The sequence below is a fragment of the Podarcis tiliguerta genome, assembly GCF_965153285.1.
Source record: "Podarcis tiliguerta genome assembly, chromosome: 7".
Taxonomy (NCBI): Eukaryota; Metazoa; Chordata; class Lepidosauria; order Squamata; family Lacertidae; genus Podarcis; species Podarcis tiliguerta.
The window spans coordinates 59,133,769-59,153,375 of record NC_139540.1 but is presented as its reverse complement, the minus strand read 5'-3'; the positions used below and the strand labels follow the sequence as shown (position 1 = coordinate 59,153,375).

General features: G+C 41.9%; 1 protein-coding gene across 2 annotated transcripts in view; it reads right to left on the bottom strand.

Annotated features, from left to right (window-relative positions):
• The window catches only part of JARID2 (jumonji and AT-rich interaction domain containing 2), a 180,501-nt gene that overhangs the window by 4,998 nt on the left and 155,896 nt on the right, over positions 1-19,607 (bottom strand). For both annotated transcript variants that reach the window (XM_083449301.1, XM_083449300.1), the window contains exons 8-16: positions 15,312-15,808; positions 10,496-10,588; positions 9,487-9,605; positions 7,648-7,718; positions 6,387-6,501; positions 4,116-4,221; positions 3,259-3,441; positions 2,501-2,631; positions 456-639 (exon numbers count right to left, since the gene is read on the bottom strand). In XM_083449301.1, coding sequence (XP_083305427.1) covers positions 456-639; positions 2,501-2,631; positions 3,259-3,441; positions 4,116-4,221; positions 6,387-6,501; positions 7,648-7,718; positions 9,487-9,605; positions 10,496-10,588; positions 15,312-15,808 — 1,499 coding nt within the window. The remainder of the gene's footprint in view (positions 1-455; positions 640-2,500; positions 2,632-3,258; positions 3,442-4,115; positions 4,222-6,386; positions 6,502-7,647; positions 7,719-9,486; positions 9,606-10,495; positions 10,589-15,311; positions 15,809-19,607) is intronic.

The following is a 19,607-nucleotide window of genomic DNA, read 5'->3' as shown; positions in this document are numbered from 1 at the left end:
ACATCAGTTGTTGTCCTCTTTGAACTGATGATATGAAGCACAGCTGGCCTCACTTGAACTGAATGGTATATCCTAGAACATATCAGAAATTCTCTAGAGCATGTCAAGTTTCCTTGGCAGGCGTCAGAATAAGATTTGAAAACTATGAAATGACAATAAAAATTTCAAAACAAATCATCAAGCTTTTAGTTCTCCTGTTTTATGTTTCAGTCCAATATTGCTTAAAAAGCACTAACACTAATGTTCCTTAACCTTCAACTATCCTGAGTCTCCTACACAACAGTGCTTCACAAGAGATTTCAACCTATATTTTACTGAAATACATACACTGCTTTGGCCAAATGCATTTTGGCCTTTTAGCACTGCAGTAATTGAGATTTTTTTTTTTTTTGCGGGGGGGCGGGGGGGGGGAGAGAACATGGTGAGAACTCCCAGCTTCTAGGGATTTTCCATACCATAGATAGGTAACACAGGTGCTGGCAAATCTGACACCTCCTCTCAGACGTCTCTAGCTGCCACTTTCGAGGCTTCTTCTTCCCATCCACTCCCAAACTGCTGCTGCTATCATGGCTCCCATAGCGAGCTGACGAATGGAGGCCTGCCTCATACAGCTGCCGCCGCTGCCTCAGCTCTGTCTCCCTGTGGACATGAGGAATAATTAGAAAACAGCAACCTCTCACAGGAACGCCTTGAAGCAGCAGGCAACATTTCAATGTAGGCCTGAGATTTTAATAACAATTGCCATGTTATGATGGGCTAAATCCCATCTAAGGTTTTGTCTGACCACTGTATACAATTTGGGAGTTTTCCAGACAGAGAATCTGATACAGAAAAACCTTGGGCCAGATCAAATTATTTGGCAAACATGGCTGCCAAGTGATTTGCCAGGAGATATTACTACCTATGGAGACCAAGCACCATTTTAAGTAGCCCCACTCGCTGTAGAAAAAAAGAATTATTGAGTTGGAAGGGACTTGGAACGTCATCTTGTCTAACACCCTGCTCAATGCAGGATCAACAATCCAGGATGCAACTCCAGAATCCCTGACAGATGGCTATCTAGCCTCTGCTTAGAAACTTTCAGTGAAGGAGAGCCCGTCACCTACCAAAACAGTCTCTTCCTTTGTTGAACAGCTCTACACATTAGAAAGTTTCTTCCAATGTTTAGCCCAAATCTGTTGCACCACCATTTCCACCCACTGGTTCTAGTCCTGCCCTCTGATACAGCAGAGAACAAGCCTTCTTCATCTTCCATATGACAACCCTTCAGAAATTTGAAGACTGCTGCCATGTCTCTCCTTAACAATCTTCTCTCCAGGCTAAACATACCCAATAGCCAAGGAGGGAAACAGGAGGAGATAGAAGTGGGACAAAAACATTGTCCTACGGTAGGCCCTCCCTCAGTTGGCAAGTCTTGACTTGCTATGACACTTAAAAGGGAACTGAGCAAAACACTGAGCAGACAGGAAGAGAGATGGAACATCATGTACCAAAGCAGTGAGTAAATGAGAACTGAGCTCAGGAAAGGAAAAGGTGGTACCACATATCAAGCAAAGGACAAATAGAAAGAGTAGGCTGACATTTGCAGTTAAAAAACATAGTTATTCCAGCAGCAAAGATCAGGCTTTAGAAGGAGAAATATCCTTTGGAAGATCTCCCTCTTAAACGAAGCAACCTAAATGTGAACAAGCTTGAGAACCACTCGGATGGATGGATGTAAAAATACCAGCTCTTTTGATATTTGCAAATTTTCCTTTGTTAAAGGGAAAAGTGCATATCAACTCTCCAAAAAGGAAGAAGCTCCATGCAGAGCCTCAAAAGTCTTCCACTTAGAGGGCAGACATATAGTGGAGAAGACTTTAACGGTTCTTTGCACATTAACACAGTAATTTTGTTAAATACAATTTGTAGATTCCAGCCATCAGATTTTCTCTTGATCTATTCGAGATGTTACCGACCAGCACTACCCAGCTGTCTCACACTTGTTGTGGGTAGCAGTGCTACATAGTAGGAGAATAAAAGAGAACAGCATTACATATGAAACATGGCAGCTTTCCCTGCTTTTCAAACCTGCCTTGGACAGGGGCTGGGGAGCATTTAAAAACAGGTCTTTCAGTGTCTTTAAAAAAGGTGTGTAGTTGTCCTCATGCTACAGACAGATTACACGGTCTGCTTCCGAAAGCACAGGAACTCCTGGCTTAGCCAGTGATTTTAAAACTCTCGACGTTATTAGGCACACTGGGAAACATGGATTCATTTGTTTGGTGAGAAAAAAGTCATCACCTAATGCTAGTAGTATGGAGTACTTTGCTCTGTCCTCTAGTGCTTTGACAGCAAACCATCCATGGAAGTTTCTTCTCCCATGTGTGGCAGTGTTCAAGCAGGTTGGCTGGCTCAGCAGCTGACAGCAATGCTCTTGGACGTCTCACAACACTCTCTATACTTTCCGCGAGAGCTACTCTGGAAGGAAGTAGGATAAAACAAAAGAGAGTCTACCTACCTGAGCTCTCCTAGAAGTGCTGATATTGTACTAAGAGAAGACCCATTTTCTTTCTTTGCTTCTGCTGTTGCGATCTGATAGAGCAGCTTTTCCATTGAAAATGGCTTGGGTATACGTCGTTGCTTCATCTCCTGCGTTGACAAATTCCAGAGTGTTAGTTCACATACAATGAAATAACTCGTTTTGGAAAGAAAAATGAACATACCCCATTAACGCATCATCCTTGGGGACAAGGATTTCCTGACCAAAAGAGTGTACGTGTGAAACACAACATTTTCCTGAGCGATCTCAGTCACTTCATATTGGCTCTCCAGGTGTCAGTGTGCAATTCCTGCTGTCCCTTAACTTCTCAATTAAGCCCTGGGCACAAGTGCAAGTAAATGCAAAGTGCAACTCACCTCCCCAAGACTTCCTCCTGCAAAACACAACCCAACTGGTCCTAGTAGGCATGGTTGCTGCTGTCCTAGCAACAAATTCAACTAACGAGTCATACATAAAAGGAGTTACTGATGCACATCACAGTTGAGTCAGGACATGTCCTATGAATGGTTATATGTGACACAGTCCATGCAGTCTTCATTGAAATGGAGATTGCTCAAGTTCTGAGTGGTAAAAGGCAAAGTCTAGATGCTTTATGTATGAAAAAAACCCCACCCATATCCCAAAAGGTTTAATGAATGCATCAAGCAACACTACACACCCTGTGACCAGAGGTGTTCTGTTTGCAGAGGTGGGTTTTTAAGAACACAAGCTCCTACCTTGGCAGTTTTAAAACCCATGCTTGTCCACTGGGTGGTAGCAAAGTGCACAGTTTCAGAAACGTTGTAGCCGCAGCACACTTTAGACACAAAAGATCCTGGGAAGCAGACAACAAACTGCCCGCTCTGCTGTACAGTACGGTGCACCTTGATCCCCTCTTTACACAGCACCTCTGGGGAGATCTAGGGAGAGAGAAAGAAGCAGGGGAAATCTAGAGCGGGTGCCTTTCTTGGCAGCTCCATTTGTTTACCTCTTACTACTTGCCATGGAGAACATGCAAAAGTCATATTGAATCTCTAAATGCTTCTACAGAAACAAACCCCAGAGCAGATCCTTCTGCTGCCAACTACGTAAAACCAACCAACTCTTAAGCTTGGCTTAAAGGGAAACAAACCTCAGCAGGACCAAGGAGCCTTGGGGTGGGGAGGCATATCTCCTTGTGTCATATAGGACTGGGTTATCCCCTTTAAGAACATATGAATCCACATCCATCCCTCTAAGTATTGCTTAAACAGTAAATCTGAGCTTCCACTCTGGCCGGAAGCTCCTACCAATTTCACCAGTGAAAGCAGTAAGAAAATAAATCAAAGCTGGACAATAATCCTCCATCTCCACCCTTAATACACATAGGTCAGTTGAGGGGGAGCTGTGTGCCTGTGTTTGCCCTTGTGCGTTTGGCAGCGGGAAAGGATTGTGTGTGGACATCTACCAATGGCATGCAGTTCCCAGATGGTTAACCAAGGTTTGGCCCTTGGATCTAGAAAGGAAATCTACCCCTGGCTTACACAATAAAATGTATTGCTATTCATGACACCGCAAAAGAAACTGCCTAGTAAGAAAACATAAAGCGACTCACCATGACGTTACTTTCAAGCATTTCCAGCCCTGGAGTGCCATTGGCTTGCAGCAGGGTGTGTACCACTTTGTCAAGTTTTTTCTCCTCTGCAGCAGGAATGCAATACCTGTTCATTTTTGACACAGAAGGGGGAAACAAAGGGAGTATTTATTCCATGTTGCCCAAATCGACATCACCAAAGCTGAGAGCAACATGAGAACATACAAAGAGCCCTGCTGGATCAGACGAAAGGCCCCTCTGGCCAGCATCCTGTTCTCAGATGCGTATAGCAAGCCTGGAGCTGAATGCAACAGCAAGTGTGCAAAATATACCAAGAGTTTGCAGATTTGAAAACAAGATCCAACTTCAAAATAACACAGCAAGGAATAATTGTGGTGCTACAACCACTGAATATTTTATCAAAGATTGGAGCATTAAAGGATTTGCCATATCTACATGTATCTGACGCATTTCTCTCAAATATTGGGGCTGAGGAAAGGGAGAAATAGAACTGTGTTTGAACTCACAATATTTTGAAGCTCACACCTAATGAAACTACAACCAACATATCCTTTGTTGGTTGAACTAATGCTGACACCTGACTGCTTTTTAACATCCCATAACCACCAATAAGGGCTGTCCCACACATTCCATGTCAGCAAACTTGGGCATGCTGCTGAAGTACCCAAGAACAGATCGGGATTTATAGCTGATCCTGGCTCTTTGGAAGAGAATACCTGCGTGGCACACATTTCCAAAGACTGGATTTTATCATTTGTGTGACCGACTTGCAAGGGTATGCTAAAAACAACAACCCCAATGTACACCTAAAAGATGAATGTGTGGTGGGCCCCCAATATCAAAAGCTCCTTTTTGACAAATATCATCTGTACACCATGTCTGAATAGCAAAGACACATTCAGGAGTATTCTTCATGGCCACTCCGAACTGCAGGCCTTTGCTCTCCTGAAGCTGTGCAACATTTTGGACTTTTCCCAGAGGACATTTGAAACTCTTCTATTTGAGCTGGCAAGAGCCATTAGCTGGGTAGCCTCTGGTTCAAATCTCATGTCAGCCCTGCATGCACTTTGCACTTGGGCAAGCCACACTCAGCCTTCCAACTGGATCACTGCAATAATAATACAACATCCTTGTAATTACTGAGATGATGTATGTGTGAAGTACATCTTAAAGCTGAGGCTTGTACAAACTACCACTCACTCCCTTGCCTATGGGAAAAAAAGAACTGCCTCCTAGTGATGAGACAGGAAGTTTCCCCCCCAAACACATTTATTTTCCATTTAGGCTAGAAAAGATGGGTGTACGTTTTTATGGTGCAATAGAAGAATGCTGCCTCTCACATAGGGAGTACCACATGTTACAAATCTGCACTGCATCTGGAACCCCTCTTAACCCTCTGAAAAGCTCTTTAGGGTGTTCTTGATCTTCTCAAGCCAGTTTGGCAGAGGGGAAGAAGATGGAGGGGGGCAGGATTGGTGCCTCCTTACCCAAGTACGAGAGAACGCATTCTACTCTTTGAACAGGATTTTTGGATCCAAGAGATTACTTATAGGGAGTGCATGCTGGAAACATTTTTTACGGCCTAGTAACTTTGAAGGACGCGGGTGGCGCTGTGGGTTAAACCACAGAGCCTAGGACTTGCCGATCAGAAGGTCGGCGGTTCGAATCCCTGCAACGGGGTGAGCTCCCGTTGCTTGGTCCCTGCTCCTGCCAACCTAGCAGTTCGAAAGCACATCAAAGTGCAAGTAGATAAATAGGTACCGCTCCGGCGGGAAGGTAAACAGTGTTTCCGTGTGCTGCTCTAGTTCGCCAGAAGCGGCTCAGTCTTGCTGGCCACAGGACCCGGAAGCTGTACGCCGGCTCCCTCGGCCAATAAAGTGAGATGCGCGCCGCAACCCCAGAGTTGGCCATGACTGGACCTAATGGTCAGGGGTCCCTTTATCTTTACCTAACTTTGGAGGCTTATTTGCACGGCATTTGCACCAAATGGATTCTTTGCCCCATTTCTAGGTTGCGTGTGCTGAACAAGGGTCAACTTGACCTTTTTCTGCTTAACTTGGTATTTTCTGGCTTTTTAGAGTTTTAGAATCTTTAGGAAAATAATATTTATAGAAGAAGGTTGTAGTTGGACAGACTGGGGTGCCATGAACTGCGATGGTGTTGAGGCAGTAAGAGTAAGACGCTGCATCAGGATCACCATAGAAGCTGACGTGCAACTTCCTGAAAGCAACAGTGCAGAAGAGCAAAGAGGTTCACTTGGGATTCACTTACCAAATGCAGTCAGCACCAGTGTGTAAGTAGTCTATATATGGAAGGTGATTTTGGTCTCGAGACCAGCATGAGGTAGAAAAGACCATGCCAATATTTAGCCAAGGAATTGTCACTCCTAAAGCAGTTTAGATCAGAAGCAAAACACAATTAATAGGGAAAAGGTATGTTGAAAACCACACATGTAATTTGTGCTGATACTTGAAAATCTTTTGATTTCTACCAGAAATAAGATTACACAGTTAACAAAAGAGATGTCTTTAATCTGATTATTTGGATACATTTTTTCACCCAAGCTCCTATTTTTTCATGGCATCACTATGCTGCCGATTACACGTGCATATAAATTTTGCTTTCTGCAAATATTCTGGGTGCACACTTGTATTAACATGGGCAGGCTCTAAATGGTGAATTGCTTGGACAAGTGTGGCTCATGAACACTGGTTGCAGGAAGAAAACATTTCCCCCCAGAAAGTTGAAAATGGTGCAGGTAAGCATAGGTATCTCATTATCATCTCTATTTACAGGTCTTTGTAAAAATGCTTCAAAATCCTGCCAGACCTGTTTGACCAGAGATCGGGGGGGGGGGGGAGAGGAGTTTAGAAGAAATGAGTGAGCAACAGCAGTCACTTTCAGCTGTTTGTAAAATGATTATCTAACCCCCCCAGCCATTATCAGGTAGAAATCACTGAAGAGCCTTAATGAAGAACCAGAGGAATTTCTGCAAATTTATTGGCACAGCACTGCTCCCTGGAGACTGCAAATAATGAAGTTACATGTGCTGATCGCTCACCATATTGACACTAAAACATTATCATGAGCCTACTGAATAATGATGAAGAACTGGGAGAAGTAAATGGCCCAAGGTAGAGATGGTCTGCACTACATGCGTACCCCTCCGTCTCACTCTCACCTTTCTTTCTTTCCTTTTTAAAAAAATCAGTAATACAAGACGCAGAGCTTAACTGCTGCGTTTGGCTTGTTAAGATACAAAACGCACCTTTCTCAGCCTCTCTAGGATAGAAGTGTATAGAAGTGTGTCCATCTGTGCTGAACAGATTGAGGGGTCAATGGGCATCAGAGACACAAACAGGATTATAAATGCCACCATGATGGGAAGCTTACTGAATATTAATTCATTTTTAAACAGCAGGTAGAGATGCCCGGCTCCAGGGAGGTGGCAAAAACATGATTTATTCAACACTCTGTGTGAATTCCACAACAGAGTATGTCTCTTAAACATAGAGAATATAAATGGACTTACCAGGCACAGCACCAAGATGTCGCAGGATGGATCCTGTGTTATTAGGAAGGACTGTTAGGTTCCACCCATGCCTATTGAAATTAAGTGGTGCACATCGTGATGAGCAAACATCAAATGTCACATTAATCATTGTTTTATTTACCTACTTGCTAGGGGTTCTGCATTGCTGTGTAGGACTGCAGCCAAAGGAGGAATGCTCTAGGCCTCTTTGCTGCAATTCCAGATTTTGTTTTAAAAGTAAAATTCTGCTTAAAAATGAAACTTCTAGCTCTTTCCTTTATGCTAACAAATGTGTAAGCAGCATTCTAGACATGGTTGTTCAATACACATGCTCTTGCCTTTGTGTTCTGGTTAACCTTGCAAAGGCACTAGTGACTAACAAGAACTTGAGACTTCTTGTTTAAATTTATTGATGTCATTTTTTAAAAAAATAAACACGATTAATAAATTGAAATGGTGAAAACATAAAACAACTTGTTTTTCTTCTTTTTGCTGCTTCACAAAGATGCACCATGTTATTGTTTCAATTAGGTGCCTTGCAAAAGCAAGCAAACAAAAAACCCAGTAATTGTCTGACTCCCAATCTGAAGGGATCTTTATAGCTATGTGGGAAGGAGAAGTTTGGCAGGGACTGATGACTGTCTTTCCATGGGGTCATAGCTGACACATTTTAGCAGCTACTGTATGGTTCCTAACCATCTGTTTCCACCCAAACTAAGTTGTGGTTAATTCATTAAACGCATCGTCATTAACTTGCTCACTCAGGAACAGACAAGGTGAACATTAAGGGAAACGTACATGCATCTGGGTGCACAGCATAAGGCATCGTGTGGATTCAAAAAAAGTCCTTGCCCACCAAATAAGAGGTTGCAGCATTCACACAACCCATTAAGATGCTTATGCTGAACTGGTTGGTTGGGGAAATGTTAATGCTGTGGCTCCTTCAAGCAACTAACTGGAACTGGATGGAAAAGTTAAAGGAGGAATGGTAGGATCCTGTAGCAACTGCCTGCACCCCCTTAAGAAGATCCTCACCCTTGGAACTTAAAAAGAAATGCAAAAGGTGTAATGAATGTGCAATTGTACAGTTTTAGAAATCCTTTGGCTAATGCAGGGTGTGCAAAAAGGGGGAGGGAAACACCCAGTGCTACATTTCTGGTTTACTCCAGGCCTGACCATTTCACGAAACTCTTCCTTCTGGGGACACTATAAATATATGAACAGCATAACTAGGAAAATGGATAATAATTACAAAACATAATAAAACACAATACGTAATAAAACACAAAACTTCATAATCTCACATTAAATGAATAATAGCTATCAAGTTGCATTCTGCAAAAGAAAATACAGAAAAGCTGAATAATGTATTGACGTATATATTAATGCAAACGTATCTAACAAAACCACATTAAAACCAGACTTTCTACCAATGAGACAACCCCTAAAAATGGAAAGCTGTCAAAAAGCATGATTGGTAAGGCTGAAGGTGCTTTGGAGCAGTTTTCAATGATATATTTTGTCCTTGCTAGCCCTTTTCCTATGTACGCTGCTCATATGCCCCCAAGGAAGGAATTTTCCAAAACGTGTTGGACCTGGAATGAGCCATAATTCTAGCAGCCGAAGTCCACCCCCCACCTTACCTGTCAGTAACAACCCTTATTCTGCAGCTGGCTGTTTTGCTGCTAACTGGGGCGGGGTAGCACAAGCTGCTACAAATACACTGAGCATGAAACAACATTATACCCAATAATGGTGATGAAACCTGCAACTTAGTAAACAAATTAGAGGCGCCAGTGCTCTATGGAGAGGTGAAAGGTGTCTTGGAACTCCCATTACCTTGAAAACGGTTCTGATTTTCCCACAGGAAAGCCACTGCCGTGGGTGTTGGTATCCACTTTCCCACAATGCACTGCTACATGGCAGTCCTTCTGTTCCACTAACCTCCAGTACTCTTGCTGTAGGAAAATAAAGTTTTCGTATTAAGATTAGAGGAGAGTGCAGTTCCATTTCTAGGCAAATTCTCATTCCTTAGAAACCGGGCCCCGGATATTTCAAAATACACCAAAAGCAAGCTTTGTATAGCTCTTCCGACAAATAATAATTTCTTAGCTGATGTTATTACTAAGCCCTGATAAGTGTGAATGCTTGAATTATAAAAAATGATATTACTATCCATTTAGAAATTGCTGCTTGGTCCGTTCTGAGAGTAAGTGGTCCTCCAAAGGGGAAATGGTTTATAAAATATCTTTGTGTCAACCAGCATAACTTCTGCTAAGGATATACCATGAGCTGTTGCCACTGAACCAATGGCTGTACCTAGGATAGCCTGGTTTATGTAGTGGGTTGGCATTTGCCCAAGGATGGTTATTCCTCGCATGGAAAAGAAAGCCTTTGGAATAAAGTGCTGGTTCACATAAGAGGTAAGATAGTGCAGTGAAGCATTTGGGCTACATGTTTGATGTCCTTGAGGCAGGACTTTCTTTTGCAGAAGCCATGCTGATTCTTCCTCAGCAAGCCTTGTTCTTCTTTCTAATAAACTGTTTCACAATTCCGTTTTAAAATTTGCCTTTCTGTGTGCTTCTTGCAGCTGCCCTCTTTTTCTTCCTTGACTTCTTGGATCCCAGCAGAAATTCCCCACCGACACGACACAACACAAAACACAACACAACACCACACCTGCTGTAATCATGGGAATTGTTACAGGGCTTAACTGCTGAGTTCTCATGTTACATTACCTAGGCAAATGCACGTTTGTGGATGGTTTGGATCTCTAGTGTGTACGGGGAGAAAATCATCTTCTAGTGGCTAGTTTAAAGAACTACCCTGACTTTACGGAACCCCTCACCTCTATTTCAGCTGCCGTCGGCTCCTTGCTGAAGCACATGTTCATGATGTTTCTTGCTGTTCGGTAAAAGGTTGTTAAAGAAACAGACCTTCCCTGTGAACCAAAGCATAAAAAGGGAGAAATTGTGGTAGTTGTTTTCCATCATTAGTAACAGTAATAATGAAAATAATAATGAATAAAGGAAGAGCAGATATGAGTGGCTGGAAATATAGATACATCATGACACAGGGTTATTACACCAACAATGTTCCAGATTGCAATTTCTCTCATCTATTGCATGGGCAGCACCAATAAAAAATATGCACAACGTTATTAAGAAAAAGTGGGGGAAGCGCATAATATATGGGGGGGGGGTTGCTGCAAAATATGTATATGAGGCAGAATTGTGAACAAAAACGCACATTTTTAGTGTTGGCTCTAAAAAGAAAATCACAAACTGGTGTGGAAATGGGGCAAACTGAGCTTAAGATCAGAAAAATGAGACGCTGAAGTTGTCCATCACTAACTGCAGACTGAAACTGTAAATGCTCTAATGGGCTTGCTCAGATACATTTTGTCCTGCGTTCTGTTCTAACTTCACGTTGCCTGAGAAAGTTGTCCTCTATGTGTAAGACTGCTGCCTAGGGAAGGAAGAGAAATCAGAATGACTCATTTTAAGGACCAGCGGCTAACTGAGATGCCAATTTAGGCTTATTTTTAAAGGGAGTAGTGTTGATCCTTGCTCACAAGCTGGAATCAGCTGTAGGAAACAACTGCAGACATGTTAGAAAATAAAATATCTTTCACCAGATGAACTTTCAAACTGGGTAGCCAAAGAAAGACTAACCCCAGAGGTCCAAAACGAAACGGAAAAAGTTGATTAGCGTTTAGCCATAGGCCAGTACAATACTAAAATGTAAATATTTCAATCAGATTTTTTTTAAAAAAACCACACAAACACAATAAAGAATCATGAAAAAACATTTCCAATTCATAAACTAGAAGTACATCAATATAACTCAACTGTGCCTTTTTCCAACCAAGCAAAGGTGCGGTGATCATGTATGGTTTTCCATTCAGTAAGGGGAGTAATAATCACACCGTGAGCTTAACATTAAAATTTGCAGTCTCACAGTGCTTTAACATGCACAAATGGAAGCTAGCTATTTGTCTTAAAATATATAATCATTTTCTCTCTGAATATGAAGACCACTATTTTGTTTTGATGATTAGAGATATTTTCCACAATTCATTGAGAACAGAAAGACTCGAGGTGCTTTCAGTTACAATGCACTTCTGCAATGAAGGTTTTCCCTGATTTTCAACACTTGGCTGGATCCCAGACCCCAACCTGTTAATGGTGCATGTTGGGGGATGGAAAATATGCTTTGTGGGGGTAAAGAGAAGGCTCATGTGTTACCCAAAGTTTTAAGTTAATTAGTTCAAACTACAGAGTCAAACTCTCAGTAGTTTTCTGCTTCCTTCTCCCAGAGCAAAAACAGACACTACCAAATATTTCCCCCCAATCAAAGTCTTAGCTCAGGCCCACTGACTACACAAAAATGTTGAGCTGCCCCATAAAAAATAAAATGCGAAATGAACACAAGGCAATTAAGCTATTACAAGTGCCCATCAGGGGAGGAGAGCTAAGACACTCTTAAATGTCAGAGCTGCATGCTTGTAAATAAAATGAGCAATTTCCTTCCTCTTTTACTGCCCATGTGAACCATTTATTGGGGTAGTCTAACAAAAAAAACATCCTTCAAAAGTGCCATTCAACAGCCATCAAATTTGCGTCTGTAATTCAGGGTTTACAAAGACTGCTCACAAGCACAGAGAAACAGCTGTCTAGATTTAAGGAGTGCTTGCTGTGGGGTTTGGTTTTTTTTTTGCCAGACAAATAAAGGCAGAAATTATCACCAAGAACTGGTTACTATCGGAGAGAGGTGGCAACCCTACCTCAGGGCAGAAGTTTTCTCAAGTTTTTTAATAAAAAAGATTAGTCATAATTGATCCGATTTATTAGTTCTTAAATTTTTCCTCTGGGCATAAAGCACCCTCCAGGGAAAACTCACTTTCCAGCCTTTGTCTGAAATTACATTCATTTGGGAGAAATTTTTCTCACTTTGATTTTATCTGTTTGGTTCAAAAGAACACAACATTGTGAAGGAGATTTGCAATAGTCATCATTTCACTGCAAAATATTTCTTCCTTGATTTCATCTCAAAACACCTGCACACTTATTTAAAGAATTCCCCAAGTGAAAACCAAATACCTGTCCCAGTTCACATGTAATGTTAAGCCACAGTAAGAAACAAACCATGGTTAGGAATGTGCTACGGCACACTGAAGAATTGCTTCTACTATGCTCCACCCTGCCCTGAGTTGGGAAGAAACAAACCACAGCTTTTGCTTAGCGTTAAGTGCCAGCCAGTCCTTGTGGGTTGGAGGAGTCATTGTCGGAGAATTTCCTCTAAATAACTTAGCAACTGGAACCTCCTGGGCCAAATCTGGTCCCTTAAGGGGTGATGCTTGACTCCCATCCAAACTATAACCCAGAGGCAAAAGGTGATGTGAGAGGAGTGATAGGCAACAGGAGGAATCTATATAGGAGACTTTAACTTCACATTTCTCCTCGTTGATATATGCGGATTACAGATTCTTTGCATACACTGTCTCACTTATTTCATGTGACCTAAGCTCAACTAGGACGGTGTTCTCGAAGCTACAAACATGAGTCTGACCAAACTGCGGGAGGCAGTGGAAGACAGGAGTGCCTGGCGTGCTCTGGTCCATGGGGTCACGAAGAGTCAGACACGACTAAACGACTAAACAACAACAAAGCTCAACTAACTTAGTCTGGGATCCAACCCATGACTTTAGGAGAATTAGGAAAACTGGGAGCCTACCCCCATTAAAAAAAAATATCTATTGCCAGATAGAATAATGAATCCCCTTCATTTTGTGACACAATAAAAATTCTTTACATGGGAAGCCAAGCATATGGCTTGATCATGATTTGCAGTGTAATTTTGTGTGGTTACTCATAAGTAATACCTGACTTACTACCAGGTAAATGTACAAAGGATTTTTAATACCACATATTTAGTTCATATCTCTCTTTTTCTGCATAAGTTTAGCAGAACAAAACAAAGCTATTGTAGTCTGACTAGAAATAATTTGACTGAGCAGATTTATTTTTTACCTCTAGCAGAAGTGAAAGACTGACTCCAATTGCAGTATTAGTTTCCTATGGAATTTGCTGACAGTGGCAGCACTTCTGGCTGGAGTTAAAAATATGCACTTTCAAACAGAAGTAGAAGATCATAGCTTACATATAAGCTATACTGTCAAACTGATTGTGGACTAAAAGGCCTTAATTCAATTAAAAAACAACAACCCCCAGTCTCAATTAGACATCCACAAGGAAACTGAAGAGATCTGAAGGAAAATGCTTCATAAATAACCCCCCCACTACCACCCTAAGGTTTTATCAAACTTAGGTCCATTAATTTCAATGGGTCTAACTAAATATGTACAAATTTGATAAAAGGGCCGTGCTCATTGTGTTCATTCTTACAGTACTTTACTTTCACGATGTAATCTTTTAGAGACTTAGGAACACTCCTGTAACATCCCTTGGTATAATAAAGGTGTTGAATGAATATTCAGTGGCGATAAATGACTCTGTAAGAGGAAGCATAGGCTTAGTTAAGTAGCCTTAACCTCTGCTCACTTATTCCACACACTCTAGTCCTGTGAAATGCAGCTGCCAGTCATGAGGACTGTCAGGTCGCAGGTGATGGGGTGATGGCGTCCAATGACCCAGCCAATTTCTAGGCCTGACCGACTGCAGGGTGTCAGGAAGAAGGTGTTGATAAGAGCAACAGGCCAATTTGTTTCACGGATAAACATATTACAGCACGAGCTATCAAATGACATTAAATCATAATGAATACATTCCAAGTGGTAATTGAGTGTATATTTTAACCTGGTATTTAAGTTTATAAAGCTGTCATGGGGTGAGGGGGCAGATTCTTCCAAGGTCTGAACTCTTGCGATTTTTAACTCCGCTGCTTGCTGTTGCAAGCCCTGGAAATTAGACTGTTTGAGCTGATCCTAGGCAGGCAAATGTCAGGAGCCTACAGTGTGGTGTTGTGGCTGGAGTGTTGTGTTTGGACACGGGAAAGCCAAGCCCATTCCCCACTCAGACATTAAACTTGCTGGGTGGCCTTGCACAAGTCACAGCCACACAGGCTCACCTCACTCACAGGGTTGCAGAGAAGATAAAGTAAATTAATCCTTTGCCCAGACCTCTTGAGGGAAAAAGGCAGGAATACAAATGCGGTTAATATAGAAGTAAACAGAATCTGGCACAGGAATGTATAGATAGGCCTCAATTCTTGAAGACTGACAGCCTCTGCACAGAGGCACCAGAAGTTGCCAATTTCAGGCAGCACCTGATTCCTGTTTTGCAGCGAGAGGAGAAAGAGCAGTGATGGAAAAAGCAGTGTGTGCCGGGCACAGGCACCAGCGTAATAAACACCATATTTCTTTCTCTCTTAGCAGCTCAGCCTCACTCACTAAATCCAACCTCACTAACAATTACACAGCAAGCAGCGGTTGCCAGCTCCTGCTTAATAGTGGGGAGGCTGCCAAATCAAATTGAGTGGGGGAGTCAACATTCCTCTGCAAATGGATGTGCTCAGTGTCAGGAGGAATAAGCCTTCCAAACCACTGTTTGCACTAAATCAGAGCTGGCAACTGCAGACAAAAATACTGTTTGCATTTCGAGTTGCACGTTCTAAGCAGGGCCAACGGCAAGGCTTCTGCTTACCTTATATACACACTTGTGGAGGTCACTGAGAACGCCTTTGTCTTCCTCCTCTTCCTTCACGGTCTCTTTTTCCTGAGAGAAGAGTCGCCGCCGGCCCGTTTTCTGTGGGACTTCGACTTCCTTCGCCTTGTTCCGGAAGCCGTTTTTATGAACCACGCCATTGATGAGTCCGTTTTTGGGCTCATACCGGGGGAGAGACTGGAATTCGTAGTTGTTCTCCGAATGTACCTCCAGGGGGCCTTTCCTCTTTTCTAGGACCTCCTTTTCAAAGAGGACTTCCTTCTCCAGTCTCTTGTGCTCCTCGGCAGAGAGGGAGTCGTAGGAGAGCAAGTACTGGCAGTACGCCTCCTGCAGCTTGGCTAACCTGTCCTGTGCAGTTTTGGGGATCCGCAGCAGGTCTGCCAGCTTGTTCCATTTCTTGAGGTCAGTCACTTGCTGCATGCCCCCCATTTCGTTGATCAGTTGGAAAAAGCAGGCCAAATCTAGCTCACATCCTCCTGGGTGTCAGTGAAGTGGAACGACAGGAAGGGAAAGGAGGACATACAGGGGGAAGAAAAAACATGGTTAGGAAAACGTGACAGCAGACCGTATGCAATCCAGGCCAGCTTGTTGTGGAAGTGGCTGCATCACCTCGGACTGTAAATAGGAGCAAGACTGAAAACAAATCTGTGCAAACGAATGAAGAATAAAGCCCCTCAATATAGAAAATCAGATGTCAGTGTTATTTCTGGACCATCCGTCTTTAAAAAAAGGGAATCTGAAATCAATTAAGCCACTGCAAAATCACTGGGCTTTCGTAGTAGTTACTGCACTTGCCTTGTGATTTGCCACTCACCTGCCCACCTGCATTAAGTTTCAACTGCCTTTGGGTATCTTTCTAAATGGCAAACTGAGCCTGTGCCACATAGGATGCTCCCCCCCCCCAATCATGTGAATATTGCTTTCTTTTTCTCCTAGCCTTAAAGGCACTTTAAAGCTAAAAAAAGGAAAGAGTTGTTCTTTTGTGCAAATGCCATTATAAACGTCTGCAGTCAAATTAATGCCCCCACTGCACCACACAGATCTGCTTCAAACTGGATTTGAGGTCACTGTTGTGGTAACCATTAATATTGTGCTACACACTCTACAGAATGTGCTTTGTGCCCCCTGTTTCCTATCTAAAGATATTACGGTTTCTTGATCAGCATTTATGCAATATCCAGGATCGATCTGTAGTTACTGCATTTATCAAGCAGCCATGTGATGCATACACCAGCCCAAAACCTGTCCATAGAAGCTCAGATTTATCAAAAGGATAATTCATAGGTTGGTGGACAGCAGGTTAGTGGGATCTGTTTTGCTTTTAAGTGGTGCTGGGAGATGCACTAACAGGAGCTTGGTACAAAAGACATACCCTCGGAATTAAAGAATTCTGAGCCTCCAAATTTGTTGTGAGTATCACAGCTAAAATAAGAGTTTGCAGTTCTTCCACACAAAAATCCACTTCTGGTTACCCCAAGCTATCTTAATTTCTGCAGCATAATTTAGGATTTTGGTGCTGGGGGTGGGGTGAGGCATCATTTTGTTGCTACTATTGTTAAACATTTGGGAGTCAATTGTTTGCCAGATCTACTTAGCTGCTGATCTATTTAACAGCAAGTCATTCAGCGATAGATCCTGCAGACCTATCTTCTGCCCACCCCTGGAGTAATTAATTTGTGCTCATTATCTGATGTCAAAGTGCCTTTAGAAAGCTGACAAAATATGATAATGGAATAATGCTTCAACTTTGGCAAGTCATTGCAGGGAGGGGAGGCGCAGAGAGTGGCCTGATTGCTGCAGGTGAAAGTAGCCGTTCCATGTTTTGTCAAGGAGTGTGTGCTTTCAGGCAACACAAAAACAGGGCCAAAACAACTCTGGGTTTAATGAGGCTTGGTAGCTTTTCTTGAGCAATTTTATGATATCTGACCCTTAAGAAAAGGAGGCGACTGCTACGGATTTTGTGCTCGTTGTAAAATGTTCAAGATCAGCAAAATGGTAAAGCCTTTTTTCCCAGGGGAATGAGCCAAGGAGAAAAACAAACACACACACACACACACACACACACACACACACACACTACATAAAACCCCCTTTATCTGCTGGCAAGGGGTAGACAAATACATAGCTTTCTACCTGCCATAAAGATTACAGAAAACCAAAGGCCATCTCAGAAGGACAGTATCTGAGATAATAAACTGATGAGGCTAACAACTCATATTTAATTAGGACACCGCTAAAGGATTTTTAAAAGAAACACGGGTTACAAACCTATCACACATTTCTGAAATTTGGTGTGCCATCAGCAAAGTAGCATTTTATTTAGACTAAACAAAGGTAGCAATGCAGTAGGCAAACTTTGGAGCTATACAGAACTGTTCCTCAGGTATGAAGTACACGGAAAGCTGTGAGAATTTTTTTTATATTATGGATCTTGCTTGAAGTTTGTTTACATTTTAAGGTGGTGGTGAAGGATTTCTTGCAGCCATAATTTGTTTAAAACATCACTATCTATTAAGATTCATCTTGCACAGAGGTAGGCTGGGATAAAAAGAGTAATGGAAGTGTTTATTTCATGTTAGCTAATCACTTGTAATATTCTATAGGAAAAAATCTGAGAAACCTTCCTGAAGGTTTTGTATGAAAAGGGGGAAAGAAAGTCCCTTCCAGCATCATTTCATTAGTCAAATGATATGATGGAAAACTACAAATGTCCAATCTAACGCTCGAGCTTCTAGTTTTAATTAAAAACAGGTAGCACTTTTTACAAGAATCTGATGAACATCATAGTTCACAAAAGGTCTGTACTGCTACCTAGTTATGATTCCTAAACAGACAGATATACCACCTTGCCTGAGGCGAGAATGAAGGCCAAGGCATCCCTTGGCCTAAAGATAAAATGAAATAAATAATAATTGTTTTGAGTTTTAATTTTCCACACACAAAAAGAAGACACCACGCTGCATAAATTGCTGAAGGCTTGTTAGCTGCCTTGTTGGTTCAAACCCCTTTCAATTCTGCAGGTTTTAAGTGGTTAAAAGCTAAGGAGAAAAGGTCGCTTTGGGAAATATGTATGAACACTGCAGCTTAGATAACTCTGTACCAGGGAACACATACCAAGCAGTCTTCAGAATTACAAACTGAAGTATAAGCCCCAGTTTAAAGTTACTGCAAATCTCCAGTGCAATGTATGTGCATGTTGGCTAAGCAGCCCGTTTGTAAGATACGTTGCACACAGCGTAAGAGCTAGATAGAGGCAAGTGTTTACTGCAAGGGCTGGTTCCCAAGCTCATCGAAACCACATGCAGTGGAGCATCAGGACCATGTGTACAATTATACTGCAATTAAGGTATTAAATTCATCATCCTAGGGTGTATATGAATGTATTCTATAAGTGGGGCATTAGGACAAGCCTGGTGCCTTGCCATATATAGAAGCTATCACCAGTTTGGCAAATGCATGAACCAGGAAAACATCTGAAAGCAGCTTCTGGAGGACATCCTCAGCAAACTCCATGTCAAGTCCTCAAACACTTGACATAGGTGCTTACAATTTCCAGGGCTAGCCTTTGCTGTTTTCTGACAGTGGTTTTTTGTTAGTTTTACACTGAAAAATCCAAAATTTATGCATCCTTTCAGAACTCATTTATGAGTTATTTTCTATGCTGGAAAGTTGGTTCTTCTAGTCATCCAATTATGAGATTTGGTGGAATGCAGATTATTTGACAGAGAAATGAGCAAACTGATATTTCACCGTCAATGATTTCAAGATTTTAATTTGTTTTCATTGGTCCTTGCAATGAGGGAAGCTTCAAACAGTGTCAGGCTGTTCAGTATATAAAAGCACTAAAGAGCTCATTCTCTTAAATTTGGCATTTACTACAATTCTTTGACTCATGACATTATTAATACAGCTCTACTTTGTAAGACTGGATTTCTTTCATAACATGCTTGCTATATATGAACCATAACGATAAGGAATGGAAGTTTATTTTGAGTTCAACTTTGCAAGGAAGGGGGGAATAACCCTCTTTTGAACCTAGATAAAATAAAAAATGTCAGAAGGAATGGCATTTACACAGCATTTCAAATAGTAATGCTATAGAATCCTTATATTAACTCAGTGGTTGGATATAGAACACGCTCAGTAAGTCTTGAGCTCACATGCTCCCTTGCAGAACATCAGAAGCTTCCACTTCCATCTGAAATTAATGGCAGAACTTGGGACAAACTAAGGTTAATCTTAACCACTGTTAGGTGAAACAAGCTGGCTTCACAA